General features: G+C 40.8%; 1 protein-coding gene across 1 annotated transcript in view; it reads left to right on the top strand.

Annotated features, from left to right (window-relative positions):
- The window catches only part of LOC308185696 (E3 ubiquitin-protein ligase KCMF1-like), a 52,559-nt gene extending 31,943 nt beyond the window's left edge, over window positions 1–20,616 (top strand). The window contains exons 3-7 of the mRNA XM_080574153.1: window positions 8,506–8,645; window positions 11,095–11,196; window positions 14,590–14,764; window positions 17,649–17,931; window positions 19,980–20,616. Coding sequence (XP_080430279.1) covers window positions 8,506–8,645; window positions 11,095–11,196; window positions 14,590–14,764; window positions 17,649–17,931; window positions 19,980–20,241 — 962 coding nt within the window. The 3' untranslated portion in view covers window positions 20,242–20,616. The remainder of the gene's footprint in view (window positions 1–8,505; window positions 8,646–11,094; window positions 11,197–14,589; window positions 14,765–17,648; window positions 17,932–19,979) is intronic.
- Window positions 20,617–20,878: the final 262 nt, after the last annotated feature.

Raw genomic sequence — 20,878 nt, forward strand, 5'->3', positions numbered from 1 at the left:
TGACTATGGTAATAATTTTTAGGACTGTTCATGTACTATAAAAACAGGTAGAGAGAAAAAAAGGTGGATGATACCACAATTACCAACCTTTTTTTTTTTTTTTTTTTTTTTTTTTAGAACAGGCTGTTTAAAATAAAACATATCAGGTTATAAAAGCTCAGAAGCTTGATTGTAAGAGGTGGAGGGAGATTAAAGTTGAGGAATAAGAAGGAAGATATGAACTTCCAGAGGAAAAAAATACTCATATATGCCAGTAACTGATTTCACTTCTTAAAGGTGCCTTTTTAAATATATCTTTTATTTCAGATGAAGGCATACGTAATTGCCATTTGCATGTATGTTTGCTTTGAGTTACAAGAAAGATGTGAAATGAAGTGTAAGTGGGAGAACATGTGGGAGCATAATCAAGAGGTTGGAAGGAACTTGGATTTTTTTTTTAATTAATAAATGGCTTGTTTCAGATTCTGTAAAAGCAAGGACCAGAATCACAGGATTTGACAGCACTTGTCGAACCTCTCTCCTCTGTGACAGAACAGTACTACTGGAATTGTTGACATCTGGACTGAGCTAACAGCGTATCCTTGGGAGAGAGATTTTTATCTGCATGTTATCCTATTTACCACTCTCTTCAGATTGGTAATGGCCTGGTGCCCTTTGGTCCCTTACTTCAAAATACTTCCATTCATGAAATGGTGAGGTTTGTAGGTAGAGGCTTTTAGACCACTTAATAATTTTAAGAGACTTTTTTTTTTTTTAGGTAGTAGATGTTACTTTTATATGCAAACCCTCTAAAGAATAAGATGATTTGCCCCTTTTTGTGTTAGCTTGCCACTTTGCGTCATCTTCTTGTTTCACCCAGATTAGCATATAAGGTGTCAGAACTTGAAAATCTACGAAAATGAGACTGCTCAGCTAGGAGTACTTTGAGAAAAATTGACTTGGAAGTTCTAACGTGTGTATGTCTGCAGCAGTGGAAAATCCCAGTTTTACAACCATTAAATAGGTATTTAATCATCATGATACAAATCATACCAATGCACGAGGGAAATTGGATGATTAACTAAATGAGTTATCACTAGAATCATAGAATATCCCGAGTTGGAAGGGACCCATAAGAATCATCAAGTCCAACTCCTGGCACCGCACAGGTCTACCCAAAAGTTTAGACCATGTGACTAAGTGCACAGTCCAATCGCTTCTTAAATTCAGACAGGCTTGGTGCAGTGACCGCTTCACTGGGGAGCCCGTTCCAGTGTGCAACCACCATTTTGGTGAAGAACCTCTTCCTGATGTCCAGCCTAAACTTCCCCTGCCTCAGCTTAACACCGTTCCCGTGGGTCCTGTCACTGGTGATAACAGAGAATAGGTCACCTGCCTCTCCACTCCCCCTCACGAGGAAGCTGTAGACTGCGATGAGGTCCCCCCTCAGCCTCCTCTTCTCCAGGCTGAACAGGCCCAGTGACCTCAGCCGCTCCTCATATGTCTTCCCCTCTAGGCCCTTCGCCATCTTCGTCACCTTCCTCTGGCCACTCTCCAACAGTTTAATGTCCTTTTTGTACTGTGGTGCCCAGAACTACACACAGTACTCGAGGTGAGGCCGCACCAGCGCAGAGTAGAGCGGGACAGTCACTTCCCTCGACCGACTAGCAGTGCCGTGCTTGATGCATCCCAGGGTATGGTTGGCCCTCCTGGCTGCCAGGGCACACTGCTGGCTCATATCCAACTTGCTGACAACCACAACCCCCAGATCTCTCTGTGCGGGGCTGCTCTCCAGCATCTCATCGCCCAGTCTGTACATATAGCCAGGGTTGCCCCGTCCCAGGTGCAGGACCTGGCACTTGCTTTTGTTAAACTTCTTGTGGTTGGTGATCGCCCAGCTCTCCAATCTGTCCAGATCTCTCTGCAAGGCCTTTCCACCCTCAGCCGAGTCCACAACTCCAAGTTTGGTGTCATTGGCAAATTTGCTCAAAACACCTTCTAGTCCTACATCCAAATCGTTTATAAAAACATTGAAGAGGACTGGCCCTAAAATGGAGCCTTGAGGGACCCCACTAGTGACCATCCGCCAGCCAGATGTGGCCCCATTTACCACAAACACTTTGAGCCCTGCCTGTCAGCCAATTGCTCACCCATCATATGATGTTTTTGTTTAGCTGTATGCTGGACATTTTGTCCAGTAGGATCCCATGGGAAACTGTGTCAAAAGCTTTACTGAAATCCAAAAAGATCAGATCAGCTGGTTTCCCTTGATCGACTAGATGGGTGATCTTATCATAAAAGGAGATCAAATTTGTTAGGCAGGACCTACCCCTCATGAACTCATGTTGGCTGGGACCAATGACTGCATTGTCCCCCAGGTGCACTTCAATAACTTCAAGGATCATTCTCTCCATAATTTTACCAGGCACTGACATGAAACTGACAGGCCTGTAATTGCTAGAGTCTTCTTTCTTACCCTTCTTGAAAATTGGCGCAACATTTGCCAGCTTCCAGTCCAATGGGACCTCTCCAGATTCCCAAGATCGTTGAAAAATAATTGAGAGAGGCCCCACGATGATGTCAGCCAGCTCTTTAAGCACGCTGGGATGAATCCCATCTGGACCCATGGACTTGTATGGATCCAGATGAAGCAGCAAATCCCACACACTTTCAGGGTCAGTTGGGAGTTTGTCATTCCCACCATCACGGTCCTCCAGCTCAGGGCACCCTGGGTCCCGAAGCCCTTCATCAGTGTTGAAGACAGAGGCAAAGAAGGCGTTAAACGTCTCTGCTTTGCCTGTGTCATTGTCTGTGAGGAGACCTTCCCCATCTAGTAGCAGACCTATGTTTTCTTTGGTTCTCCTTTTTCTGTTCACATATCTAAAAAAATCCTTTTTATTGTCTCCCACAGACATGGCCAGCTTCAACTCTAGTTGGGCTTTGGCCACACGAATTTTCTCCCTACAAACACGAACAGCATCCCTGTATTCCTTCCTCATCGCATGACCCTCCTTCCAGCAGCCGTACACTTTGTTTTTCGCCTAAGCTCCAGTAGAAGATCCCTGGTCAGCCAGGCCGGCCTTCTGCCCCGCCTGCCTGCCTTCCAATATTTTGGAATCACCCGATCTTGTGCTTTTAGGAGGCAGTGCTTAAAGACTGACCAGCCCTGATGGAAGCCAATGCCTTCAAAAGCAGTTTCCCAGGGGACCTTGCTGACTAGTTCCCTGAGCAGCCTGAAGTCTGCTTTCCCCATATCTAGGGCTGAAGTTTTGGTGACAGTTTTCCTTCTGTCACCATAAATTCTAAACTCAACCACTTCATGGTCGCTATGACCGAGACGGCCTCCAATTGCCATGTCTCGCACAAGACCCTCTCTGTTCTCCAGCAACAGATCTAGGAGGGCACCTTTCCCAGGTGGCTCCCTTAGCACCTGCACCAAGAAGCTATCATCTAGGTGCTTTATGAGCCTGCTGGACTTGCTCGTGTCAGCCGTGTGGTGATCCCAGTTGACATCTGGCAAGTTGAAATCCCCCATAAGGACAAGGGGAGTTGATCATGAGGCATCTCTTAGTTCTGCAAAGAATAATTCATCTGCATTGTTGTCCTGGCCAGGTGTTCTGTAACAGACTCCCACAATGACATCCCCTTTATTTGTTCATCCCTTAATCCTTACGCAGAGGCTCTCAACTTTGCCATCGCCAACTTGAAGTTCCACACAATCCAGCCCATGCTTCACATAGATCGCCACCCCTCCACCTCGCCTACCCTTCTTGTCCCTCCTGAAGAGCCTGTAACCACCTATTGCAACACACCAGCCACAGGACTCATCCCACCAGGTTTCGCTTACGCCGATGATGTCGTAGCTGCAGGACTGGGCCAAGACTTCTAGCTCATCCATTTTATTCCTCACACTGCGTGTGTTTGTGTAGAAGCACTTCAAATGCACCTACCTACGCACAGCACCTTGTAGAGCTGACTGAAGGACCTCACTAACACACAGTCCCTCTGATTCTAGCGCACCATCCATTAGCTCATTACCGGCGTGCCTGGTTTTATCCCCTTCCCCCTTTGACTCTAGTTTAAAGCCCTATCTATCAGCCCTGCCAACTCCTGGGCAAAAATCCTTATCCCTTTCTGAGAGAGGCGCATCCCATCTGGTGCCAGCAGGCCCAGTGTCGCGTAGACCTTCCCGTGATCAAAAAACCTGAAATTCTGCCGGTTGCACCAGTCTGGAAGCCACGTGTTAATGAGTCTGCTTGTCAGCATCGATCCCCCCTATCAGAAGGACAGAGGCAAACACAACCTGTGCCCCTGATCCTTTAAGTAGTCGCCCCAAAGCCCTAAAGTCCCTTTTGATCACTCTCGTACTTCTAGTTGCTACCTCGTCATTACCGGCCTAAAAGACCAGTAGCAGGTAATAGTCGCTGGGCCGTACCAGGCGCTTGACTTTCTTAGCAAAGTCTCTCACCCGAGCCCCAGGTGACTTGCCGAAAACGGACTCCACAATCAGTAAGATAGTGAAGTAGTTATGTTTATTCAGCGCTGGGCAGCACGGGGAGTAGTCCCGCCAAAGTCGTGTGCACCTGACATGGCAACTTGCCATGGTTATATGCAACAAAGAGTTACATATGCATGAAGTTTCACAGTATGCCTATACACATTCATAACCTGTCCCTGCTTCGTATTAAAATCAGTTCCAAGGAGTCATTTCCATAAACTCCTCCCATCTGCGCTTGCACAGTGTCTCCTGGTGGTGGTCATCAGGGGTCATGGGGATGAAGGTTGATGACTCTTCCTCATCGCTGCTAGCTGACCTCTTGTCTTTGCGCAGACTCAGTTGCTCCTTGGCTCTTGTCCATCTGCAGGACCAGTTTCTGCTAGTTTAAGATGGGCTCACACTCTTATTAGGAGACTGACCTTGGTAAGGGGCCCAAGGCTGCTTCTTGCTTTAGTTAATTTGCACAATGCACCATAGTTAGCAAAGACACTAAGTAGCATCCTAGTTTAATGCCATCAGCGCTCTATCTCTACTTGGTAAGATTCTCCTAACTCTCTCTCTCACAGGGAAGCAACAGACTTCCCTGTGGGTTGGGTCTGGTCGGCATATCGGGTCCTCTGTCCCTTTCAGAAGGGAGACCCCCATGACCATAACCCTTCTTTCTTTTTTGACAGATGATGTAGCGATGCAGGGGATAGGCTGCCTTGCCTTAGGCACCCTCTCCAACTGGGACGGGCTTTTGTCTACATCGTTGTTCTGACTGTCTTGTTCTAGACCCTCATACCTGTTATATAATGTTAGATGGGAAGGTGAGGGGGGCAGGGACAGGGCTCACCTACCACCCTGAGCAGGAACCTGACTCCATTCCCCTCCTTGGCCTATGTCCCCTCCTGCTGCCTGGCGGGATGAGGGAACTTCTGTCTTTGGTGTAGCAGGAGACATTTGTGCTGTGGCTGGCTCCTGAGTCTGTCTCAGAGAGGGTAGAGTACCCTTCCACCAGTCAATTTCCCTCTCTGACTCCCTGATGCTCCTGAGCCTGCTTACCTCCTCCCGAAGCTCCGCTTACCTGGCTGAGCAGCTCTTCAACCTGGGCACACCTCCCACAGGCATACCCCTCGCCGCTGCTGTCAGATACTGACAGAAGACTCGGGCACACCCTGCAGCCCAAGACCTGGACGGCTGCGTGTTTCCCCGAGCCCTCCCTCTGAGTAGCCACATCGGTGACTGCGGCTGGAGAGGCCGCAAGAGATGCGGAGGCCATTGTTTTCTGCCTGGTTGATACCATGGCCAGGTTCCTCGCAGGCAGGTTACAAGTACCGAAGGGAAAGACCGCTGCAAGAGAGCGGCGAGGGGCCCTCCCTGCTCGCCCTGCCGCGCCCCGCCCTGCCCGCCTCGACCCCCCGCTCCCCCCAGAGCCGATGGCCTCGGTGAGTGGCTTCTGCCATGTGTGTTTGACTGGCTTTTTTGTTGTTCCTACAAGTATGCAGCCTTTTTTGCAGAAGTTCTTGCTGCATTACTTTAACCGAACAGGATAGTGTTTACTTGTGCTATTTTGGGCAGATTAAATACAGTTAATTTGGAATTCCTTATTACTATTCAGTTCAAAAGCTTGGCCCTCTCACTGATTTTGTTCCCAGAATTTTTATATACGTCCCAACTTTTTTTGTATCTTCAGGACATGAAATAACATGAGAACTGAAGTTCAATTCTCCTCTGTGCAATGAAACAGTGGAAAAAATGTTTTTACTTTTGATGTACATGCTTCTCCTTTTTGATACATGCTGTAGTGAGTTGTGTAATGAGCTTTGTTACTTAAAATTTGTCTTCATACAATGCTAAGGAGGATTCTTTCATCAGTCTTCACTAGAGCATTTTGCATTTATCTGTTTTATTCAACTATCATTTTTGAATCCTTTGCCTTTCAAAATATTTTTCTGAAAGAGTATTCGTTCCACTTTGTGTACGATTGACCTATTCAGAGACCGTTTTAGTGACTCCTTAAAACTTTGTCCTGTGTAAACCCTTTTTCCTGCTTTACTCATTTGAAACAACAACATACTTAGATTCTTCATATTTGGGTATGCTGCAGCATATTGGCAATTTTTATACCCCCACTCATGTTTTTAGCAACATCAGAGTAGGAATCTGTGAATTTTGAAAAAACTTTCAGAAGAGTGCGCAATGAAATATGTGCACTGAAGTGGCACTGTCTGGAAACTCCAGTATCTTGAAGTCTTGTGAATTATGTGCATCATCTGTGTGTTGTATCTGAAACAGCCTTTGTACCGCCTCAAGACAGTCTTGGAACAGGTTGATTGTCATAAACTTTATATTGCATATCATGTATAAGAGGAGTACAGAAGACTAGCAAAACAAGACTGGTCTGCACGTGGAAAATACGTATACTGTGATTTTAAGAGAACCAATTCAAGCCAGAAGATAGTTATGCATGTAAATAAATTCTGTTTGATTCATCCTATAGGATGGAAATTTTCTGCTTTGGATTGGTGGACATAAGTTTCTAGTGCGTGTGCATGCGTTAAATAAATGAACCTAGATTCAGGATGGTTCTCAAGCTGAGCATGATAATTAATTGGATGAACCAGTTAAAATGCTCAGTTTGTCAGGTACTGTTTCCTTTTGGGCAACACTTGCTGTCTACTTGGGCATTTCTTACCATGTGTGTTAAAGGGGCATCTTTCTCTTGTCATCCCATATTGGAAATTTTCTGGAAGCAGTTTTCAGAACAAGGGAACAGGGACCTACTGAACATAAACTCTGGTCTGCAGCGTGTTCCATTTGTGGAGCTGCATGTATCTTTAACTGTGTGTATTAGCGTGTTACTGAAGGTGATTTTCTCCGTAAAAGCAGTCTTGCAGTGTTAGCCCTCAAAACTTAAGTTACCTACCTGTTAATATAACAGACTATGGATATGTACATTTTTAACTTCAGCATTGTCTTTTGTATGGCTACAGAAACAAAAATGCTTTTCTTCCTAGCTGTGTCCTAAAGTCAGATCAATAGCAGAAGATGCAATAAACCTTGGTAAGAGGTGACTTATTCTGGCAGAAGTACACGTTCCTAGCACATTAGATGGATATTGCCTTGGGGTGTAGAACATAAGTTCTTGTATCTATTCAGGTTAATCCAATTCTTAATTTACAGCAGACTACTCACGATTCTCTGAAAATTTTTATTTTTGATTGAGTCATAGAAAAAAATTCAGTAAAAAGATTTTAAATCAGTTCCTCAAAAGTCACTTCTTTATTATTTTGATGTGAATTTGAAGTTTATTCATGTTTCCTGTAGAATACATAACCCCTGCAGAGGAAGAGTGAGAAAAAAAAAAAAAAACAAAAAAAACCACGTTTTTTTCATGGTTAGTTAAATTTTCATGATAAGTATGGAGAACTGTTAAGTTTGAACTCAAAAGTGCATGCTTTTCATAGGTAGTGCAAAAGTGCTTGAATTCAACACAGTTTTGAAACTAGCATGTAACATAATCAGATTTCTCTTTCTTGTATAACTTTTATTTAAGACATTTCTAAAAGTTCTTATTACTAAACAGTGGTTCAGCTATGGCATAAGTATTGATGTATGGAGTCACAGAGGACTTTTAAATTTTAATCTAAACTTGCAGAGAGTAGTGTTCAGAGTTAAGCTTTTGAGAGCTAATCTCGTGATTGAAAAGGTGACCGACCTCGTACCAGGGATAACAAGGGTGGTAGAAAAGTGAAGATCTGGCAGCAACAGAGGAGTCTTTGCTTCTACTGAATATTAGAAGATTATATTATGTTTGCTAATGAAAGTGAAATGTAGTCTGTCTGTGTTTTGTCATCAGTAATTGAACACTTTTTGACTATCAGCATATGGCCTTTACAGAATATTAAAATAGCCATTTTAGTTAAATACCAGATTAATTTGGCAGTTATTGCATTCAAGTACATTCATAAACAGAGGTTTACATGAACAAAGTAATTGACTCTATTGCTGTGAAGTAACTTCTACTTAAATAATTTTTGTTCCAGATTTGTACTATGGTGGAGAAGCCTTTTCTGTAGAGCAGCCACAGTCTTTTACTTGTCCTTATTGTGGAAAAATGGGTTATACGGAAACATCTCTTCAAGAACATGTTACTTCTGAGCATGCAGAAACATCAACAGAAGTGGTAAGAAGCTTCAGAATTGGTTTTTAATTGTGGTGGAAAAACATGAAAAGGAGTCTTCTGGGAAACTGGTACAATATCTCTCGTGAAGCATGAATTCATTTAAATGCTTTTTAAGATGTACCTACATTTGGTGGTGACATCTAAATTCTTCTGTGTTTTAAGGGTATCCTTGGATAATAAGCTTGCATTTCTTTTGTAATAGCTGTTTGGTTGCTGTAATGTAAAGGCTACCATGTTTGGGAGCTTATTATGCTGTAAGACGATATTTAAAGTGTTCTCCTGGTTGTTCTGTATAGCAGTGTCTCCCTTTTTACAGCCTGCATGTAATTGCCAAATGAGTTGACAGTGGCCTGTAAGACCTATACCAGTCTGTTGTAACTCTTAAGGCAGAGGAAGGTGTGCAGCAGCAGCAGATGTCTGACTTTCAAGGAATTCTGTGGAAGAAGATAAGCCTTTTATCTTCAAGCCTATTGAAACCTATTCTTGCGAGAAGGAATGCTGGGGGGGAGGCAACTCCTCAGCTGTTTTGAGGCTCTGATCTTTCCTGACAACTTATGAACTGAAACAGTTTACTTTTAGCAGTGACGCTGTAGGATCATGAGTTATCGTAGTGACACTCTGAAACTTTTATCATCTCCTTGATTTTCTCTTTAACTTTGCACCTTTCAGACATAGTGTCACTAATTGAAAATTCCACATTTGGATGACTTTTCTTTTGTGGTTTGGCGTTGTAGTTCTGATTTGCACCACTGGATGTCAGTGGTATGTTCATGACACAGAATATTCAGATTCTAGGTTTATAAGATTCTAGGTTTATAAATGTGGCATGTCCTTGTTTGTGGCTGCAACTTCTAGAATTCCATATACAAAGTCCAAATTTGTGATCTTAAACACCTGCTACCCTACTGATTTCTGAAAGAGTTGTAAGTGTTAAATTAGTCATTAGTTTTCTGGAGTCAGCCTGCAAAATTATCATCTCTGTTTCAAATAATGATAAAGGACAATATTTTAATCCTTGAATATAATTGCATATGTTTGTGTTAAGTATTGACTAGCTTTTCTGGTAAATGTTTAGTGCGCAAAAGATGTAAGACTGCTTGGGTACTGGAGACTTACTGCAGATGGTGAAAAACCATCACCTAACTGAGAAGGAAATCTTGTGGGTTCTAAACTTCTGTGATCCTGGATTTCCAAGCAACTATTTTTGTTTAGGTAGTGACCTTTTAGTCCTAGTAGTAGATCTGAGTGTAAAAGCTGTTTTTTACCTGAGATCCTTAGGAAGGTTTCCAGGGATGGAGCAACTTTTATTTTGTTTATGGTCACTCTTCCCTTCCCACTCATCTTTTTAAATGAATAAGCACAAAGAATTCTGGTCCACCAGAGGGAAGAAATCTAACAAAATAAAAATAAAATATTGTACTGTTAATAATTTCGAAAAGTGAAGATTTAATTTTGCCACTTTTGTATTCAGAGTGGTACAGATAAGATGATGATTTTCTGCTTATTTTCTCGTGTATTTGGCATTGGTACATGTAACAATATTAGGTACTTGTGGACAGGAAGAGTTTGACAATATTTTCTTAAAAGATAATTTAATGTGAGTACTTTAATCAAAAAATTACACTGGCATCTACGGTATAGATTGGAAATTTTGTGATTAGGGTTTGTAAGGTTACACACTGTAAAAGGAATAAATTATGATTTTTGTAGAGAACCAAAACCTCAGTAACTGCCAGTATTTCTTCACCAGTAAATGCCCAAGGGTAACAATAGGCATTATAGGGCAACTTTGCGAAAGAATCTGGATATTGGTGTGATGATACCATTGGTGTTGGGTTTCATTTCAGTCCAACGTACTGAACACAATACAGCATTCAGCTAGAAGTCTGTTAGTGTTGTAAATAAAAATAAATAAATAGAAAATTAAAAACTTCATTGTATGTCATGTTTGAATCCCATTTCAGGAGGCAAGTAACTAGGCTCCTTGTGAATGAGCTGCAAGGTCAGGGTTGTTGATATGTTGTTGATAAAGTTGATGAGAGCTTTTCTCACAATAACGAAACAGGAGCTATTCAGATTGTATTCTTCAAGAATAAAATGGAGAAAATTGTCTCTTCCATTAAGTAACGGGATTTCTGTAAGATCAGTGTAGCTTTATGCCCCGTAAGGAAATAGGGCCCTCCTCTGGACTCAGTCCAACAGGTCCCTGTCCTTCTTGTGCTGGGGGCCCTAGAGCTGAACGCGGTGCTCCAGGTGGGGTCTCACGAGAGCCGAGCAGAGAAAATATTTTCTGTGTGTTTTTTTCTTAAATATGTGACTATTCATTTTGTGGGTGCCTGAAATGTGATTTTTAAAGTTTAAGAATTAATGTGTAGTGACTGACTAAGTGATATGAGTTCTACTTTGTGTAAAACTTATAAATTTGTTTTTTCTCTGTTTGTCATTTCAGATTTGTCCAATATGTGCAGCATTACCTGGAGGGGATCCCAATCATGTCACAGATGACTTTGCAGCTCATCTTACACTGGAACACAGAGCTCCTAGAGATTTAATATCCTTTCCTAAGATGACAGACAGAAGAAGTTAGACTTCTTCATCTAGTAGACATGACTACTTGTTTTGATACTTTTTTTTTCCTTTTTTAATCAAGGGGTTATACCTCTGGTTTTCTTGGAACTTAAAAGTTGGTGGAGATTTGTATGTCAAAAACTTGCTTGCTTTCTATTAAAAACAAAACAAAGCAAAACCATAAATATTAGATGGTGAATAGCCTATAGGTATGTTTCACAGTGTGTTTTGATTAAATTTTTTTTTCCCTACTTACATTGTGGTTTATCCTGCCTGGTCATTAGTCTTGATTTTATGCATCCAGGTTCAATAGTGGCTTTTAACTATTTGTGACATGAAGACAGTGATCTGAGGATGATTTGAGCTTAGCTGTTTTTGACAAATGTTCTATCACCATGCTTTAAGAAGGTAGTTTCCTAGTGTTACCTGCTGATATTTTTGTAGTATGACAAGGAAAACTTTCAGAATTCCTGGGAAATAAGTGGCTGTCTTTCAGTTACCTTAGCTGCAGATTATGCACATTTAACTACATTTGATGGCTGGGGAGCTGAAAGAATTTTTTTTTCTTTGTTCTAGGTATATGTTTTTTTCTCTATTTTTTTCTAGGGTTAATTGATGCTTTTAATTTTTTTTATTATTAGATGAGGTTATATAGAGTATCTCCAGGTTATATAGAGTACTTAAACTAAGTAGTCTGAATTATTTCTTTGTGCATCTCATATAAACAAATAGACAAAAAGACTACATTACTATTTTGCTAATGCCTTTTTTGTTCAAAGATTTAGAAAGGGGGAAAAAAACACATTGCAACTGAAGTTCATTATGCTAGCAGAAGGAAGACACCACTTAAGGAGATGGCTCCATTTCAGTTATGACTGTGTTTGCATTTAAGCTTGTTAATGTTTATCACAGTTTAAGGGTCAGGACAGGCTAAACACACATGTTAATTACTACACATTAATTGGATTAGTGTAAAGGAATTTGGGTGTTCATGGCCTCTGTGAAGGAGTAATGTGTAATGCAAAGGACACTACAAATTTACAGGAAAGCAATCATGCCTGCTTCCCCTTTCGTTGTGGGTGGAAGCAGGACTCTTAAGCATTAGGGAGGAGCTGGTGCTGAGTGTGGGGGCTCTGGCCATGTGAGCTTGGTCCCTGGTGTCCCTGGAGGTCCTCAACAGTCTGCGGTCCGTCCTCTAAGGCAGTTGTGCCATCCTCCCTTTTGGTAGAGGTGGGATGAGACTGATGAGGAAGGCATCATCGATCAGCCTTTTCAAATGCAGAGTAAGGCTTCAGTGGCAGCCTTTCCAAAATGGATCTTTCTTGGAGATATATGTAGTCCAGCATTTATAGTCCAACTTCCAGACCATTGGGTCTTTCCTGGCCTGTGGACTGCTCTGAGCTGTTGCTCGTTGATTGGCATAACAAGTCATTGAGCGCATATATCAGTTCAGTTCTGTGGTTTCTACCAGTTAAGTGTTTTTTGTAACACCTGCCTAATTGTGCTTTATCTAACAAAATGTGCATCCCTAACAACTGCATAGCGATATACCAAAGGTTAAATTTTGGGCCTCCAACATTAATATAGGCCATGAAATCTAAATTTTACCAGTTATACAGTGAAAAGAATTTCCTGCTGACATTCATGATGTGATGTTCGACTGGAATTCATGTTTCTGCACCTTTTGCTCCCCTTCCATATTGGTGATGCTGCCAGATAATGTGCAATTTGAGTGTTTGTTTATTGCTAGCTATATAGGTTAAAAAAAAAAAGAAACATAAAAATCAGTCTTTTCATGTACAGGGTAATGCTTCATTGTCAGTCATCCCAGAAGGGATCTTTCTTGGACAAATAGATTCTTACTTCAGCAGGAAAATGTTTGAAAATTTATTAAATGTATCTTTTCAGCCTTAGTAATCCATGTAGCTCTTGCATGGCTGTTCAGCTTATCTGTTTGTCACAAGTTAGGGTTTACAAAGATTTTTCTTACCCTAGCGTAGCTGGTAAGACTTTACTTTTTATCTTAAAGCACTTTAAAAGCTGCAGTTAGCAAACCTACCCCACAGTAGCTTGAAAAATCTCCAGAAACTGGTCTTTTCTATCAGGTCTGGTTATGGAGAAAGCTAGGGAAATGCATCCAGTAGCACCCAGTATTAGCACACTTAGAGGTGGAAGGCACTCTGTACTGGAAAAACTGTATTTTCTTCCGAGGAAGATTTTCCTCCTGCACCATATATGTTGTATTTTATACTGTAGCAGAGTAGGTTTGAAAGGCAAGCATTCTGTAAACTTTCTTTTAATAACCGTACGTTCTTTCTTGCCATAAGAAGTCTAGACATTTTTTTCAGTCTTAATTTATTGACCTCTGCAATGTCCTGACGTTCTGCACTGTACCTGTATGTTTTGTAAAAAGTACATTGGGCAATAATCTTACGCTGTAGTAGATTACGTACAAGTGGTGAGCATGCTGTTTTAGAAACAAGGAAAATAGGAAACAAGGATTTGAGCTAAAAGTTTAGGTAATTATTTCATTTTGCTCTAGTTACTTGTACTAGTGATTTTTAAGATAATATGAAATCTTAACTGGACTGTCTTGGAAGAATGTACATTAACAATGTAATGTACATTAATATATATAGTAATATATGTTTTTATATTACATAGTATGTTATCATACAATATATATTAATGTTCTGTAACAAAGTCTATTTTATTTGTTGATGGTGTCTTAATTTGAGAGCCTGTAAAAACACATGAGTTGAAATTTAAGCATCAGATGGGAAGTGAGGGGGAATAAGGAAAATGAAAGAAGTCATTCTCATAATTGGAATTTGTGGTATTTGTTTGGTTAAAAGAGGGAAGGTAAAACAAAGGAGTGTGATGAATGTGCTGAATTCGTGCAAAGTTTTAAGGACTGAAGTGTTGAAATTTCTTGGATGAAGTTTCTGGCATGAAGTACAAAAGTCAAAAGGAATACACTAATTGCTATGTACTTTTATTAGGCAATAAGCTTTTTATTTTCAGTATTTAATATAGGAATTGGGGAGGGGGAATAAGTCCATGTCTCTGATAACTTTGGCTGAACATGTGATGTCAATTGAGATTACTTAGCAGAAGACTTTGATCTTAGGAAAAAATCCTTCAAGATGTTTCTAAGACATAGTAAAAAGCTGAAGAAATAGGAGTTTGGCGTACACAGTCTCAAGTTCAGATCTGTATGTCCGACTTGCACCATAGCTACACTGCACCTTAGCGTTGCTTTGGAGGTTGAATGATTATTTTAGGAATGTGTGTACCTGAGTGGTTCACCCAGCAAATGCTCTTGTTATTTAGTAGTCGATACAAAACAGTTCTGTTTTCTTAACTCGTTTCTTACGATGAATCCAGTGGTGTTCGGCATGTACGTCGAATGTTTCACCCAGGCCGGGGTTTGGGGGGACCCCGTGCACGTAGATCAAACATGCACTTTACTAGCAGTTCCACTGGTGGGCTTTCATCTTCTCAGAGTTCATATTCTCCAAGCAATAGAGAAGCCATGGATCCTATAGCTGGTAAGAGCTGTAACCACCGATTTCACCCCAGTGTCCTTCTTATACAGATGGAGAAAAGTTCAAGATGATAAATGGTTGCTTTGCTTTCGACTGGTGGCTGCTTGTCGATGAATGTTGTGCTGTGCTGGGTTATCCCAGGGCCTATGCCTGGGTCTTCTGAAGCTGAAACCACTGCCACTTGTAGCCTGCACCTTTCATTCCAGAGAGTGCAAGGCTGGTTCCCAAAGCCTGTTATTCACAGGTGCTGTTTATTTTTACACATGATTGTGTCCTGCTTTCATCGCCTACTTCAGTACCTCTAGTTTTAATTTGTTATGAGTATGAAGGTGTTTATGGAGGAGACTTTCTCAGTTTGTTTTAGCACAAACCATATACTCTAGAGCTGGTGACAATGAAATCAGATCAACGTGAATGTTATTAACAGACGTTGAAAATATGTTCAGCTTGCATTCAGGCTGTGTGAATGGCAGACTTGCTAATATCGGAGGGTTTTTTTAGGTGTACTTGTAAGTTCTTACATAAATGTACTGTTGCAAGCAAGCATTTGTAGCATATTTTGGTCAAGTTTAGAAAACCTGTGAATGAAGGAAGGTTGTCTCATTTTTAACGCCAGAAAAATGTGAAGATATTTCTAGGATTTCCAGAACAATTTGTTTAGTGTATGTTTAGCTTTGATTTGAAAATAACATCTTTACAAGAAAAAAAAAATGGAATGGAAACAATTCTAAAATGTAACTTTTTCCTGGTTGGAAATACATTTTTATGCTGTGTTTTTTGACCATGCCAATGTGTTAGGGAAACATCAGAACTTCCTGCTGTAATCCACCTTTGTTTCAGATGCTGAGTAGGCATAAATGCTTAAACTGGAACTTCCTTCTTCTAGGTTATTAATTCCACAGAGGTAGCCAACCAGCCAGCTTAATTAACCATTGCCCTTGAAGGGGAAGCTGCCTTCCTTAAATGAGTCTCCTTTCCTTCCTTCTGCTGGCTCTGGTGCTCTGCTGACCCTCTGTGACCTGCTTTAACACTTTTTCCCCAGCTGATTTAATGTAACCCAGTAAAAGTAGAAAACAGCTTAAATGGGGTCACACTCAAAGGGTGGCGATCAGTGGTTTTTCCTTAGGCCACATCCTATCACAAGCAGCGGTTCCCAGGGTTCAGACTGCAGAAGTTTGGTCTTTTCTCCCTGGAGAAGTGACGGCTAAGAGCAGGCATCATCACAGTATTCCAGTACTTAAAGGATGGCTTCAGAGGGGACGAAGGCTTTCTCTTCACAAGGAGTCACATGGAAAGAACTAGGGGCAGTGGGAACAAGCTGCACCATGAGAGGTTTCGTTTTGATGTAGGAAAGAAATCTGTTAGAGTGAGGACAGTCAATCCCTGGAAAAACCTCCCCAGGGACATGGTGGAATACCCCGTCACTGGAGGTTTTCAAGGTGCTGAGGTTTGTTTTCAGCCTCACAAGGCCTTCCCTCTTAAGGGAGTTAAATACTGGATAAAACAGCACTCTTCTCAACTTCATTTTTTTGGTGTTTTTTTTTTTTTTTTTAAGTAAGCCATTTTTGCAAAAGCATTTAGAGTTCAGTGCAGTCTGCCTGGGTCTCCTCATATCAAGCCTCTATCTCAAGCTCACATCTGCTTCCAAAGTACTGTTCAGCTATAGGCTTATTCTCTAAGCCTTAGTTTAGGCTTAACTTAAAGTGAGGATAAATGAATCTAAATCTTGTCTGACAGTTTGATTTTTCTTCCCTTTTAGTAAAACGATGAATAGGAAAGATGTCTAGAAGTTTTCTGTTTTAAAAATGATGGAGTTTGTAGTATCTGTTACATTCTTATATTTTTCCCTCTGTGGCCTTTTCTAGTAATTAAAATGGAATTAGAAGTTAGGATGGTTGGGATTATCAGTGCTGGTAGAACAAAACAACAAAAAAAAACTTGACCATTCTGAGTTCCTGACATAGAAAAGAATTCCATTTTGCTTTATTCCCCCATTGAAAGACTTATTTAAAAGGATTGTATTTTATTACTGCAATGGAAGGAAAATTATCATGACCTATAATAATTTTGCACTCTCCTCCATGCCACAATTTCGTACCCTACTTCCTCTGCCCTTGCACTAACTACAGCTAAGGAGTACACAACTTTGGGGTGTACAAGAGATCCTGCAGTAAGACATCAAACAGTAATTTACTGCTAGTATTTGTTTCAAAAAATAATCTTCAGACAAAATTTGCTAAAAACATTGCACCATTCAGAAGGGAGGACTTAAGGATGGACTTCTTAATTTCTAGAAGATCGCGGAGTAAAAGCTTTAACAGCAAACATGCTTGTCAACAGTTTTGTGAAGCAATTTTTGAACAAGTTTGCTTAACTAAATACATGTTGTTAAATGTTTGAAGTTGACAGCACATATTTCTCTCTTACTCAATACAGCCTCCTTCTATGATACCAGGATGGCAAAACCTATGTTTTGGGGGCATGTTTGTTGAAGCTAAAATACAATCAGTAACCAAAGCCAAAATGAAGTATTTTCCTAGTCATTTGGTATTTTGTCTTGAAGTTTCAGAGAACTGCTGCAGAGGGTACCATCCTTCACTGGGTATTGTCTATGGATTGTCTCTCTTGTTATTTAGAAGGCTTTAAACTTTGACTTTTTCTTTGAAATAAAATTTCATAGAATTAGTCTTGATCTTCCTTACCCTTTGAGATATTGAGTGTTTGGAATTTTTTGAAGAGTTTCATGGGCTCTCCAACATTATTAGTACTTTATTTTTGTTGATTGAAAAAAAATTAATTGATGCACTGGAATTCAGGGTGTATTCATTCTGTTGTGTAATAGTCACTTAACGTATTTCATCATAGATACCTTTCTCTTCTCTGGCAGAGCTTTTATCTCAGTTATCAGGCGTGAGGCGTTCTGCAGGAGGACAGCTCAATTCCCCTGGCCCTTCCGCTTCTCAGTTACAGCAGCTGCAGATGCAACTGCAGTTGGAACGACAACATGCACAGGCAGCGAGACAACAACTGGAGACTGCGCGCAATGCAACTAGGCGTACCAACACGATCAATGTCAACACCACTATTACACAATCTACAACAACCACCAACACATCTAACACAGAAAACAGTCAGCAGACTATCCAGAATTCCCAGTTTCTTCTTACAAGGTAACTTGTTCTGCATGTTTACTTCAATACTTACCTCTTACCACTTCAGTTTTCCTTGGTTTTTCTGGAGGCGGAGCTCAATTAAACTGTTACGTGTTTGGAATTAGACACATGCCCTAGTAAAGCAGGGTCTTTAATTGTGATCATATTTATCCCAGAATTAACAGGCTAATTAATCATACAGAATATGTTGATGATAGATCTCAACAGTGGTCACAATAAACTGAAGCCTGAAAGGAGACCGCTACCCTCAATGAATTAATGTGCCACCCTTAAAAGAAAGATTTTTGTCCACTGAATCATCTGCTTACTCTGTCAAATGTACTTAAAAGTGTGGTTGTAGACTACTCTATCTCAAATACTCAAAATACCAGAAGAGTATTAAATGTCACATTTCTTTGTATATTATAATCACAAGAAATGTGGTGCTTGGAAATTTTCCATTTGTTTTTATCTGCAATTAGATGTTCATATTTAAAGGTATAAAATGTTCATCAAAAACTTGCCTGATCCAAACTTTTAGCAGTAATTTAATATCCAAGAGTAGCAGTTTATAGGTGGCCTGAAGGGACTTTATCTGCTTTTGGATATGTTCTGTAGTGGTCTAACGTTTGCAAAAAAGAGAGACAATCTCACAAGTGCACTGTGGTGTTTGTTTCTTTGTTTTTTTTTCCCACAACTACAAATGTCTTTAAAGGATTAGGCTTGAATATGGCTTTCTGCAAACCCTGAAAGGAAGCTACTTTTGAGTTTTGGCTTTATAAGCTACTTGTGACTCCAGGCAGGAGACTTCTGCCAGATCCCTCATCGAGTCTGTAGTTAACATACCGCGCTTTTGTTTGTACTTGTAGCATCTTTTCAAACCTTCTGTCTGCTCCTAAGCAATGGGTAAACATTAATTGCTGCATCTCAATTTCAAGAGGAACAAAAATATTACATGACTAAATTGTGATTGTTTTTCTGACTATGTCCAATGAAAGGAGCATTTCCAGTGATTCAAGCATGTAGATTTAAGCTATAATGGGGGGAGAGAGAGAGTGAGAGAGAGAGGGAGAGGTCAGAAGATAGTATTGTTTAACAGGAAATTAATCTGTATTAAAAGCTGAAGATTGAGTAGGAGTTTATATATAAAGTGTTTTAGAGACTTAATCACAAAGCAAGTAAAGGGTGCCATTAATTAACAGGACACACAACTGCTTTAGAAACTATAGTTAGATCCCAGGGCTGTTTTAAAGAGGAGTTGCCCACTGCGTCATTACAATTCTTTTACAAGTTTGATATTGACCTGAAATCAATGTTTTCCACATCTCTTCTGCTCCCCCACCTTCCTCCCCCACAGTCCCCCTGACATACTCCTGTTTTTCTGTTTGATAGTGTGAAAGAGCTATGGGCATTTTAACATTTCTTTGCATTTCCTGTGCGAAGAAACTTGGATTTGAGTCAAGCTGTTACGCCTTGCTGATTTTTATCTAAGTTCAAAGTAATACTATGTGATGTCTTTCAATCAGCAGCTCGTTATTATTTGAGAAACTTAATCAAAGTACGTGCAAATGTCCCAGACTTACTTCCAGAGTGTGAGTGAGCGATTTCCTTTCCTATCAGGGCATGCGCTGTCACCTAAGAGAAGTGGTAGAAAGAATTTTTTATCATGCTTTGGGAATTCGTAGGCACTACATGTGCAGTAATGTATTTTGTGGCACGTGTAAACTTAGAAGTTGACCTAGAAACAAAAACCAGGCACCTAGTGGGTGTCTATGAAGTCCCGTCAACCCTCCCCGAAAGGCTCCTCTGAGTATCAGGAAACTCACAAGTAGCTTGTGTTTTCCTTAAGTCGTGGTTACGGCTGCTGTAGGAACAGGAGCAGGTAAGGAGCAGGTGGTTTGTTAGGAGCCAGAGGTTTTCGGAGCCGTGCATGTCGAAGAGCAGGCAGGAGTGTCCCGAGGCAGGGCAGAGGTCTTTGTGTGCCTTCCAGCACGTGCCAGAAGTGCCACCAGCGAAATGTATTTTCACCAACTGCCTGTCCCTTCTTCTCCCCTGCTGCTGTACAGATTGAATGATCCGAAGATGTCAGAAGCAGAGCGTCAGTCAATGGAAAGCGAACGGGCAGACTGCAGCCTGTTTGTTCAAGAGCTCCTACTGTCCACTTTGATACAGGAAGAAAGTTCCTCCTCAGACGAGGATGAGCGGGGGGAAATTGCCGATTTTGGTGCTATGGGCTGTGTAGATATTATGCCTCTAGATGTTGCTTTAGAAAACCTAAATTTAAAAGAGAGTAATAAAGGAAACGAGCCTCCTCCACCTCCTCTTTGATGACATCCCACTTTGCAGACAATGTCCTCTGTGCTGTATTTGCCAATGAAAGTGGACAACAACTATCTTGGGTTTGTTTTGGTGATTGTAATTTCAGGTCTGTCACTCTTGTTACATTGTGTACATTCAAAAGAAAGAGAGAAAAAAAGATATATATGATAATCATTTCCACTTAACTAATTTTTACTTCTAGCAGGTAAATGTAGGTTGCAGTGCAGAGCAAAAAGCTCTGTGTCCTGTACCTTGACATGCAAAAGGCTCTCCTAATACTCCACATTCAAACTGAAGAGGAAAAAAATGAAAAATCTCTAATGAAGCTGCTGTGTGTATTTATGAATATTAATGAATAAAAACTGCTTGGATGGTTTACCTTAACTACTGCATGACGTTTTTTGCAGCGTGCATGAGTTTTAGTGACCTTGTCATTTAAAAATTTAAATACAAGGAGCAAAACTATAAAACCCAAAGCTTTCCCATTATTCAAAGGTTACGTAACAAAAAGGTTAGTGCAGTTTGTGGCCACAAAGTAGCTTTTGAATAATATGTGACAGAATGACACCTGTATGTGCTGTTCCTGCACACGATGGAAACTCTGCAGTGGGTTATATTGTCGTGACCAGGGTGTGGCATTTTGCTA

This window comes from Anser brachyrhynchus (genome assembly GCF_964034855.1).
Source record: "Anser brachyrhynchus genome assembly, chromosome: Z".
In the NCBI taxonomy this organism is placed as follows: domain Eukaryota; kingdom Metazoa; phylum Chordata; class Aves; order Anseriformes; family Anatidae; genus Anser; species Anser brachyrhynchus.